We start from the raw sequence: 12,154 nt of genomic DNA on the forward strand, positions 1-12,154 counted from the left end.
GCCAAAAAAGTTGGCCTGTTTTAAAATCTATTCAAGACATTTAGATTCACTGTGGTATACAATAAACATGACCAACAATCTCCCTCCCTATATCTACCACCTTCTGCAATGGGATTTAGTTGCTTCTCCCATCAAGAGATAGAGTTCATTCATCAACTTACTAAATTCATGCCAGCTTCTGACTTGCTTTAACCAATGAAACAGCAGCAAACATACTGAAAATAGACTTGAAGAGTTTTACACTGGGGCTTGCCCTTTTACCAGTATTTAAATTCCATTCCTATTGAAATAGCACTCGAGCAACCACATGGAGAGATCCCCAGTCATCCCAGCTGAGACCACCGTGAACCTGCCAACCCCAACCAATCCACCAGGTGACCACATAAGCATACATGAACCTAAACAAGATCAGCTGATCCTGGCACAGACAACAGAACCATCAAGCTGAGCCTACCCAAATGTCACCCCACAAAATAGTGCAATAAATTGTTTGCTTTTGTTGCTGTTGTTCAGTTGCTCAGTCATGCCCAATTTTTGCAACCCCATGGACTGGAGCAAACCTGGCTTCCCTGTCCTTCACCATCTCCCAGAGTTTGCTCAAATCCATGTTCATTGAGTCGGTGATGCCATCCAACCATCTCAACCTCTGCCACCCACTTCTCCTGCCCTCAATCTTTCCCAGCATCTGAGTCTTTTCCAATGAGTTGGCTCTTCACATCAGGTGGAGCTTCAGCATCAGTCCTTCTAATGAGTATTCAGGGGTGATTTCCTTTAGGATGGACTGTTTTGACCTCCTTGCAGTCCAAGTGACCCTCAAGAGTCTTCTCCAACACCACAGTTCAAAAGCATCAATTCTTTGGCACTCAGTCTTCTTTATGGTCCAACTCTCACATCCGTACATGACTACAGGAAAAACCATAGCTTTGACCATATGGACCTTTGTTGGCAAAACGATGTTTCTGCTTTTTAGGACACTGTCTAGGTTTGGCATAGCTTTTCTTCCAAGGAGCACACATCTTTTAATTTTATGGCTGCAGTCACTGCTTGGGCTGATATTTGACAATGGTAATAGATAGCTGATATTCTCTTCTATAGCTCTGTACTATTGACAAAACACTTACTACATCACTGAATAACTGAAGTATACACAAGTATTAAAGAACCTGCCTGCCAACACAGGAGACATAAGAGATGCGGGTTCGATCCCTGGGTCAGAAAGATACCCTGATAAGGGCATGACAACACACTCCAGTATTCTTGCCTGGAGAATCCCATAGACTGAGGAGCCTGGCAGGCTACAGTCCATAGGGTCACAGAGTCAGGCACAACTAAAGAGACTTAGCCTTCACACAAGCACCACACTGGGAAAATGCAATCAAATATCAGTATCTGTACAATGATCATTATTCTACGAGATGGCCTTTTCTTCAAACTCTTCAAACTATGTAACAAGAATAGTCAAGAAGACACTATGAAGGATAACTGCTGCTACTGCTAAGTTGCTTCAGTCGTGTCCAACTCTGTGTGACCTCAAAGACAGCAGCCCACCAGGCTCCCTCATCCCTGGGATTCTCCAGGCAAGAACACCAGAGTGGGTTGCCAATTCCTTCTCCAATGCATGAAAGTGGAAAGTGAAAGTAAAGTCCCTCTTAGCGACCCCATGGACTGCAGCGCACCAGGCTCCTCTGTCCATGGGATTTTCCAGGCAAGAGTACTGGAGTGGGGTACCATTGCCTTCTCTGGTTGAAGGATAGCAATCAATGTGAAATCTTAAAAATCTGAGGAGCATGTGTTCATACAATAATTTGGCTGGACTTATCCTTGGTTTCTAAAAGAGAGCTGGGTCCCTCAGACCTCACCTGAGTTTATGTTAATGAGATGACTCATGGTAGACCCTTAGACAATGTAAGGATGGGGACTGGCCATGTGGGAAATATGAACCATGTAATTAGAGGTTTGGGACTTTGAGCCATGGGATATCATCTTGACCTCCCAACCTGGGGGCTCAGGGAGGGGACGACAGGTAGAGAAGGACTGGAAACTGAGTTCAGTCATGTGGCAAATAAGTGAAATAATCATTTCCATGTAAAAAAACCCCAATAAAATTCTGGACACCCAAAGTTTGAGGGAGCTTCCTCACTGGTGATGCACACTGATACACTGAAAGGGGGATGTGTCCTGAGGACCCAGAAACTTTGCATTTGGTGTCCTTCTAGACCTGACTCTGTATCTCTTCATTTGGATAGCCCCAATCATATCCTTTATAATAAGACAGATGGCTAACAAACACATGAAAAGATGCTCAACATCACTCATTATCAGAGAAATGCAAAGCAAAACCACAATGATGTACCATTTCATGCCAGTAAGAATGGCTCCTATCAAAAAGTCTACAGACAATAAATGTTGGAGAGGGTGTGGAGAAAAGGGAACCCTCTTACACTGTTGGTGAGAATGCAAACTAGTACAGCCACTATGGAGAACAGTGTGGAGATTCCTTAAAAAACTGGAAATAGAACTGCCTTATGACCCAGCAATCCCACTGCTGGGCATACACACTGAGGAAACCAGAATTGAAAGAGACACTTGTACCCCAATGTTCATCACAGCACTGTTTATAATAGCCAGGACATGGAAGCAACCTAGATGTCCATTGGCAGAAGAATGGATAAGAAAGCTGTGGTACATATACACAATGGAGTATTACTCAGCTATTAAAAATAATACATTTGAATCAGTTCTAATGAGGTGGATGAAACTGGAGCCTATTATACAGAGTGAAGTAAGTCAGAAGGAAAAACACCAATACAGTATATTAACACATATATATGGAATTTAGAAGGATGGTAACAATGACCCTATATGTGAGTCAGCAAAAGGGACACAGATATTCTCTGTGGGAGAAGGCGGGGGTGGGATGATTTGAGAGAATAGCACTGAAACATGTATATTACATATATGAAATACATCACCAGCCCAAATTCAATGCATGAATTTGATGCAAACAGGGCACTCAGAGCTGGTGAACTGGGACAACCCTGAGGGATGGGATGGGAAGGAGGTTGGGAGGGGGGTTCAGGATGGGGGACACATGTACACCCATGGTTGATTCATGTCAACGTATGGCAAAAAACTACTACAATACTGTAATTAGCCTCCAATTTAATTAATTTTTTAAAAACTGTAATCATAAATATAGTGCTTTCCTGAGTTCTGTTAGTCATTCTAGAGAATTATCAAACCTGAGGGGGTAGTGAGAATTTGTAGCTAACTGGCCAAAAGTGCAGGTGGCCTGGGAACCCCAGAGATTGCAGCTGTGACTGAGGTGAAGGGACTGTTAAACAAGACTGTCCTCTTAACCTTTAAAATTCAACACAACTCCAGGTATTGCCAGAATTGCACTGCATGTGGGACAATCAACTAAACACCAAAGACATAAGAAAAGCAGAGAAGACAAGGTTAAAGGACATCAGCAATGATACTGAGAACTGGAAATAATCACAGGAGCAGTCACCCACTGAGTTCAAAATGGATGAAAAATAATAAAGGTGGTATCAAAGACAAAAGAGAAAGTTAAGAGATGATAGTGGAGTAGTTGATAGAGACAAGAGAAGTGGGCTTAGGGATTCAGGATGGCATGCAACATGTACACTTAATAGTTGAGGGAGTCACTCATTCATTTAACAATTAGTTACCTGCTACATGTAAGGCACCATGCCAGGTACTAAGGATACTGTGGAGAATAAGAAAAAAAAATGTCCCTCACTCTCTTATACAGTTACACAATTACTTGTGTAATCATTATTTGTGATAGATGCTACAAAGGATAAGCATATAGTTGAACAGAGGCTTAATAAAACAGATCTACAGATCAATAACAAGCTAAATCTACAGTCCTAAGACCTATACACCTTCTCTATTTGCAAATATACTAAACACAACATTATACATGTTAGCAAGGAAGTACAGAATAAGGTTCATTTTCCCATGCACCTAGTCAATTAATCTATGACAAAGGATGCAAGACTACACAATGTTGGAAAGAGTCTCTTCAACAAATGGTGCTGGGGAAACTGGACAGCCACATGTAAAAGAACGAAATTAGATCATTTCTAAACCCACACACAAAAATAAGTGCAAAATGGATTAAAGACCTAAATGTAAGATCAGACATTATAAAACTTAGACGAAAACATAGGTAGAACACTCTCTGACATAAATCACAGCAAAATCATTTTTAACCCATCTCTCAGAATAATGGAAATAAAAGCAAAAATAAACAAATGAGACCTACTTAAACCCAAAAGCTTTTTCACAGCAATGAAACAATAAAGAAAACAAAAAGACAACCCACAGACTGAGGGAAAATATTTGCAAATGATGTGACTGATAAGGGACTGGTCTCGAAAATTTACAAACAGCTTATGACACTTAATAGCATCAAAACAAACAACCCACTCAAAAAATGGGCAGAAGACCTAAACAGACATTTCTCTATAGAGGACAAATAGATGGCCTTTAGCACGCGAAAAGATGTTCAAAACTGCTAGTTATTAGAGGAATGCAGATCAAAACTACAGTGAGACATCCCCTCACACTGGTCAGACTGGCCATTATCAAAAACCTACAAACAACAAATGCTGGAGAGGGAGTGGAGAGAAAGGAACCCTCCGGCGATGTTGGTGGGAATGTAAATTGGTATAGGCCATTGTGGAGAACAGTATGGAGGTTCCTTACAGAACTAAAAACGGAGCTACCAAATGACCCTACATCCACTCCTGGGGATATATCCAGAGAAAAACACGGCCTGAAAAGATACACGCACCCCAATGTTCACTGCAGCACTGTTTACAACGGCCAAGACATGGAAACAACATAAATGTCCACTGACCGAGGAATGGATAAAGAAAGAAAGATATATATATGCGTGTATATACATATATATACAGAGAGACAGAGAGAGAGAAGTGGGGGGAATGTTACTCAGCCGTTAAAAAGGATGGAGTAAGGCCACGTGCAGCGACACCAGTGGACCTAGAGAGTGTCACACCGAGTGAAGTAGAGGAGATATATCATATGACATCCCTTACGTGTGGAATCTAAGAAGAAACGACACAAATACACTTATAAAACAGAAAGAGACTCACAGACTTAGAAAATGAACTCACAGTTGCTGGGGGGAAGAGATACTTAAGGACTTTGGGAAGGTCATGTACACACTGCTATATTTAAAATGGATAACAACAAAAACCTACTGAATAGCACATGGAACTCTGCTCAATGTTATGTGCCAACCAGGATGGAAGAGGTGTGGGGGAGAGTGGATATGTGGATATGTATGGATGTGTATGGCTGAGTCCCTTCACTGTTCACCTGGAACTGTCACAGCATTGCTAACTAGCTATAACCCAATACAAACTGTTTTTGGTGTTAAAAAAAAAAAAAAAAGAATAAGGTACATTTTGAATAACAAAAAATTCAGATTAAATACTTTTCTAATCTTCTACTGAAAATAGTACACTCCTGGGAGGTCCCTGATATTTAAACATTTTGTGTGTATGTGGGGTGTGTGTGTGTGCGTGTGTGTGTGAGTCTGCACACACGTGCACTCACTCATGTCTGACTCTGTGACCCCCTGGACTATAGACCGCCAGGCTCCTCTGTCCGTGGAATTTTCCAGGCAAGAATACTGGAGTGGGTAGCCATTTCCTTCTCCGGGGATCTCCCGACCCAGAGATCAAACCCGCATCTCCTGTGTCTCCTGCAGTGGCAGGTGGACTGTTTACCACTGTGCCACCTGGGCTGGTTCTCAAATTTAGATTCACCTTAACATACAGTTAAAACTCCCACCAACATTTTAAAGTCACACATTTCCTTTAAACTAACAAGAGTATTTGTTGAGTACTCAAAAACAATAACAAAAAAGAAACCCAAAACTTTGAACAAGCAAAAATAACCATCAAATCACCAGAAATGATACCCTAACTTCTGAGCTAAAAGACTTCAGACACATATTTCATCAAGCCACTGAGGTCAATTTCTACTAAATGCTATTACTGATCAGTTCCAAAATTTTTTACAAAAGCTAGATTCTGAATTTTGTAAAATTCCCCCAAAAAAACTCTTTCCAAACAGTAGTCAATTGGGTAACTAGAGCTGCTTACCTTGAGTCATCTAACTGTACCAGATACCGTACAATGTCATGATGAGCTTTCAGTACAAGCAGTTCAGTGTAGGGGTTCTGGGTTTGTTCTTCACCTATTGTCTGTAAAGGAGATTTCTTGTAATGGGGGAAACAGAAAAAAACATAAAATGATTTATGATAAAAGATAATATTGGAATAAAACTATATGGTATACATCTAAGAACACAAGATTTTAGAAACTGTAATATATGATATCCTAATACTATATATTATTTCCCCTAATATTAAGTAACTGCCAACTTAACATAAAACATTTCTCTTAGCACAAATCCACATCATAAATTTAAATAATTTCAGGTCAAAATAAATTTTAAAGGATGCATTTTGTTTTATGGAAATTATACCTCAATAAACCTGATCTGAAAAACTAATGGGCCAAACCAACACAATATTTTTAAATGGGTGTTTCTCAAAATTTGGCAGAAATACAACTTTAAGTCAAAGGGGTAAAATATAACATAGACTAAAACAATGCCTACGCCATTACAGGCACTTGACATGCGTACTGAATGAACAAAGGAAAAATGAAATAATTCATAGTCAATGAATTCAATAAATTCAAATTTGGACAATATTGATAAAGATTACTGGTAAATTTACACAGTATGATGCTTAGTCCTAAGACCTACACACCTTCATTTCTATTTGAAAATATGTGAGTGGCAGTCCATATGCCAGACACTGTATAAAGGCACATATGGCTTATAACTCACTGAATAATTCTGTAAGGTAGATCTTACCAATTCCATTCCTATAGTCAAATCCAGTACTATTTCATGATAAAACCTGTTTCCTTAACGTCTAAATTGTAGCTTCTCAAACATGACAATACTGACATTTTGGACCAGGTAATTCTTTTGTTGAGGATTTTCTGTGCATTTCAGAATGCTGAACATCATTCCTGGCTTGTACACACTACATGTCAATAGAAATCCAACCTCTCCCTGAACCCCTCAATAATGACAATGAAAAATGCCTCTGGACATTGCCGAATGTCATCTAACAGGCAAAACCATCCCAGTAGGCAAACACTGCTTTAAACTAGAAGCCTAGATACAAAGTTCCTGCATAATGAACGAAGAATCACTGGTTCGGATAATGTACAAATTCACAGCAGTTATACAACACAAGTACTTTTACACGAAGAAATATACAATTTAACACTCATTAATGTTTAAAAAAAGTTAACTCAAAGCAGTAATTTTTTCATTTATCCCATCGCCCTTCTAGCAGTGGTTTTGATGAGAAAAAGCAAATGCAATAAGTTTGAAAACTGTACACTACTTCCTCCAAATGAAAGCTTGCTAAACAGGGCAGAATTAGTTAATCAAATTCTATGATTAAAAAAAGAATTGGGTTAATAAGGAACTGTCATATATATCACATAGGAACTAGTCAATTTCCCACAATTCTTCCACAATCTTTAGAATTTAAGCCTATCTGTAATAAACCTAATTTTAAGTAAGAAATACTTTTTAAGACAACAAATAATAGGCCTCAACTGCAAAGATATGAGGAAGTTAAAATGGAGAAGAGTCCTTACAACGCACGTTTTTCTTAACAATCAAAAATATTCCCTATAAAAAAGAGAGAGAATTCAACATGAATCCTATTCTTGCATAGCATTTGAAATAAATTCCAGACCTCAATACTTTCCAGGTTCCAAAATTACTTTATTCTCAACATTTAAGTCTATTCAGCTATTCGGCCCATGAAGAAAGTGTGACTATGGAACTCAAAATAATTCGAATATAATTTTAACTTTTAAGCAAATTATTGATTTTTAAAATAATCACATCTTTTTTGGTTTTATAGAATTAATGAAACTAATTTCATATTCCCTGAGCACGTATCAGTTGATGTTGGGAAGTGACAAAATATCAAACCAAAAGTGTAAATCTGCAGTCACACCGTCTTACTCTCTACTAAATTGGATGCTTTTTAAATTAGAATGAGACTGCTTTAAGTAGGCAGAAGACTAGTTGGGCGTCCTTGATTCTGTCGTTGGACTCCATCAGTTTCCGTCTCCACATCTCCTGGAAATGGGGTCTACCTAGCAGGGAAAGGGCCCCCCACCCGCGCCGCCTCGCCCTCGGAACCCGCAGGCCCCGCCTCCGCCGGGTGTCCCACGTCCAGATGCGAGCCGGGCTCAGACAGCAGCCAGAGTTCGGGCAGGCTAGGCCGCTGCGGCGGCAGGCAGGGTCCACCCGGCGATTTACCTCGGCCAGTCCCTGTGGTTCTCGGCCTCCCCCGATCAGCCATCGCAACATCCGGGCAGCGACGGCGTCGCGCGGGCCCCGGCCCAGGTCAACCTCAACTCCGCGCAAGCCCGGCCTCTTCCTGGTCCCCGATAGCAGCACAGCGCACTCTGATACCTGCCGGCTCAGGTCTGCCCGAAAGATCCGTGAGCGCGAAGCGGAGCCCACCCCAGACGGAAGACTTTTGACCCCAAAGAGCTGCCGTACCCAGCTGCTAGAGGTTTTCTTTAGCGTAGCCACCAGGGGAGCAGCAGCCCAAAGCTAGGGTGTCCGAGGAGGTTCAGAGGCGTACGCTACATCCAGTGAGCACGCGCGGGGCGTCGCCCGGTTTGCGCGCCCAGATTGGGTCGTTGGAGCGGCCCCTAGTGGACGTGCGTGGCGCTGCAGCTGGATCCAGCAGAGCAAGTTCTTGCCAGAAAGAAATACTACCCTCCTTTTTTAGATGGCTTGTGCATCTTTTACTTGGCTTGGGGATCAGGAAATCTTTCCCTCTCCCCGCAGTTTACTAAAGAGCTGCCTGGAGAAGGTATACTTCTCTAAACCCTTTCATCTGGACTAATCCAGTGGCATATGCGTACACCAGAATTTAAAGAATACTCTTCTGATCTAGAAAGCACTGGTCCAGATTCCTCCTTTGCTTTCTTTTAGGGCAGCAGAGAAAGAATTTCATAAGAGTATACTAGAGAAACCTCAGGAAAGCAGAAAGAGGGGGAAGTACTAAGCCTTCCTCTGTCCATCTAGACAACAAATGTACTTGTCAGAAACTGTTTGAACTATTCAATAGACTCTCAAGAGTGTTCTCCAATACCACAGTTCAAAAGCATCAATTCCTTGCCTCTCAGCTTTCTTTATGGTCCAACTCTCACACGCATACATGACTTCTAGAAAAACCATAGCTTTGACTAGACGGACCTTTCTCGGCAAAGTAATGTCTCTGCTTTTTAATATGCTGTCTAGGTTGGTCATGGAGAAGGCAATGGCACCCCACTCCAGTACTGTTGCCCGGACAATCCCATGGATGGAGAAGCCTGGTAGGCTGCAGTCCATGGGGTCGCTAAGAGTCAGACACGACTGAGCAACTTCACTTTCACTTTCCACTTTCATGCACTGGAGAAGGAAACGGCAACCCACTCCCGTGTTCTTGCCTGGAGAATCCCATGGACAGAAAAGCCTGGTAGGCTGCAGTCCATGGGGTCGCACAGAATCGGACACGACTGAAGCGACTTAGCAGCAGCAGCAGCAGCAGGTTGGTCATAGCTTTTCTTCCAGAGAGCAGTTCAGTTCAGTCACTCAGTCGTGTCCAACTCTTTGCGACCCCATGAATTGCAGCACACCAGGCCTCCCTGTCCATCACCAACTCCCGGAGTTCACTCAGACTCGCATCCATCGAGTCCAAAGAGCAAGCATCTTTTAATTTCATGGCTGCAGTAACCATATGCAATGATTCTGGAGCCCAAGAAAATAAAATAAAGTCACTGTTTCCATTGTTTCCCCATCTGTTTGCCATGAAGTGATGGGACCGGATGCCATGATCTTAGTTTTTTGAATGTTGAGTTTCGAGCCAGCTTTTTCACTCTCCTCTTTCACTTTCATTTTGATGAAAGTGAAATAGTAACTATTCACATGAGTTATTTTAGGACAAGAAGTCCTGGTAAGGAACATGGAACTAACAAGCCACCACCAACTAGAAGCATTTGGGAAAGGTCAAAAGGAGACATGTCCTACTTACCTCCCAGAATCCTCTTCACTGGCATTCATCTTGGTTGAGCAATGAGTGTGCCACCAGGAAGGACTCTAGGTCAGAATGATTGGCCAGAGACAGCCCAGAAACTAATGCCATCACCAGAGAACCAGGGACCCCGAGCCACACAGCAGAACAGTCCTCCTGGGTTCCTTTACCCTCCTGCTCTCCACAAGGCACCCCTTTCCCAAGAAAGTCTCTTGCTTTGTCAGCACATATGTCTCTTCAGACAATTCATTTCTGAGTGTCAGACAAGAGCCAACTCTTGGGCCCTAGAAGCGGTCCCCCTTCCAGCAATAATTATCTGATAAAGAGTGTAAATTCAGAATATAAACTTTCAAAACATCATAGAGGTCCAACTTGGGGTAAGACAGATTAAATACACAACTCCTTTTCTTTCCAAGTAAACGCTACAAAACCTGGACAGTGCAGCTGTATGAGAGTCAAAAAACAATGGTGGAAAAAAGAATTCAAAACAATACCAACTCAGCATTTCTTTTTCCTCCAGTATCCCATGGACAGAGGAGCCTGGCAGGCTACAGTCCATAGGGTTGCAAACAGTCAGGCACAACTTAGCGATTAAACAACAACTGCTCTCCCAGCCTATATCCAGTGCAGCCTCAAATCTAGAAGTAAGCACAGTCATATAGACAGAGGAAAAGGCAGCAAAAGCCCTCTATTTATGGCTAGAACAGTCAGAATAGGAATCTTTAAAGTTCAGAGAAAACTGGAGCATCTGATTTCTAATCAGATCCAAAAGAGAGATCCCCAAAGAACCAGAAAACACTAAAAACATAGTGGGAAAAGGAAACACCACAGGGAATTTTACATTAACTCCTGAGGTCACTCCTCGCACCTGAATAACTAGCATACCAAAGACACTGAGAACTTAGCTAACATAAAATTTCACTCAGACCCAAGGGTAATTCCTGGATGGTACAATGAGGACAAATTCAAATACCACTGCTGACACTTTAAAATTGAACCAAGATTGGAACCACAGTCACATAAGGTTGGAACTAGCCAGGTTAATCACTTACTAAAATAAAAATACCAACGTTCTCAAGGGGACTTAAAACAGGTTCTTCGTGTAATACATACAAAGGTGTGAAATTCAATCTGAAATTACTTGGCGTATGAAGAAATACAAAAAACTCACATGGGAAAATATAATTAAAGATGCCAATGACAAGATGATACAAATGTTGGAATTATCTGACATGACTTCAAAGAGCTATTATAAAACTGCTCAAAGGGCAACTGTGACACTCTTGAAACAATGTTAAAATGGAAAGTAAGGGATCAGCAAGGGCTTCCCAGCTGGCCCAGTGGTAGAGACTCCACCTGCCAACAATGCAGGAGTGGATCCATGGGTAGGGAAGATCCCCTGAAGAAGGAAATGGCAACCCACTCCAGTATTCTTGCCTGGAAAATCTCATGGACAAAGCCTGACAGGGTACACCTCATGGGGTCACGAAACGGTCAGACACTCCTTAGCAACTAAACAACAGAAGTATCAGTAAAGAAATACAATATATAAAATGGAATAACCAAATGAAAATTTCAGAATTAAAAAAATTAATCAAAATGTAAAACTCATTGGATGAACTGAAAAGCAGAAGAGAGAAAAAAGTCAGTGAACTTGAATGCATAAAATCAATAAGCCAAAGTTTGGGGGCTTTAAAAGATCATTAAAATATCAATCCCAAAGAAGGGCAATGCCAAAGAATGTTCAAACTACCCCACATTTGGATTCATTTCACATACTAGCAAGGTAATGCTCAAAATCCTTCAAGCTAGGCTTCAACTGTACATGAACCGGGAAGTTCTGGATGTACAAGCTGGATTTAGAAAAGGCAGAGGAACCAGAGATCAAATTGTCAACATTTCTTTCATCATAGAAAAAGCAAGGGAATTCCAGAAAAACATCTACTTCTGTTTCATTGACTA

The 12,154-nt window shown here is 41.4% G+C and overlaps 1 protein-coding gene across 2 annotated transcripts in view; it reads right to left on the reverse strand.

Annotated features, from left to right (window-relative positions):
• WDR41 (WD repeat domain 41) overlaps positions 1 to 8,752 on the reverse strand; it is a 48,104-nt gene extending 39,352 nt beyond the window's left edge. For both annotated transcript variants that reach the window (XM_027552924.1, XM_027552925.1), the window contains exons 1-2: positions 8,425 to 8,752; positions 6,165 to 6,280 (exon numbers count right to left, since the gene is read on the reverse strand). In XM_027552924.1, the coding sequence (XP_027408725.1) occupies positions 6,165 to 6,280; positions 8,425 to 8,475 (167 nt within the window). In that variant the 5' untranslated portion in view covers positions 8,476 to 8,752. The remainder of the gene's footprint in view (positions 1 to 6,164; positions 6,281 to 8,424) is intronic.
• Positions 8,753 to 12,154: the final 3,402 nt, after the last annotated feature.

This window comes from Bos indicus x Bos taurus, chromosome 10 (assembly GCF_003369695.1).
Source record: "Bos indicus x Bos taurus breed Angus x Brahman F1 hybrid chromosome 10, Bos_hybrid_MaternalHap_v2.0, whole genome shotgun sequence".
NCBI classification, from domain to species: Eukaryota; Metazoa; Chordata; class Mammalia; order Artiodactyla; family Bovidae; genus Bos; species Bos indicus x Bos taurus.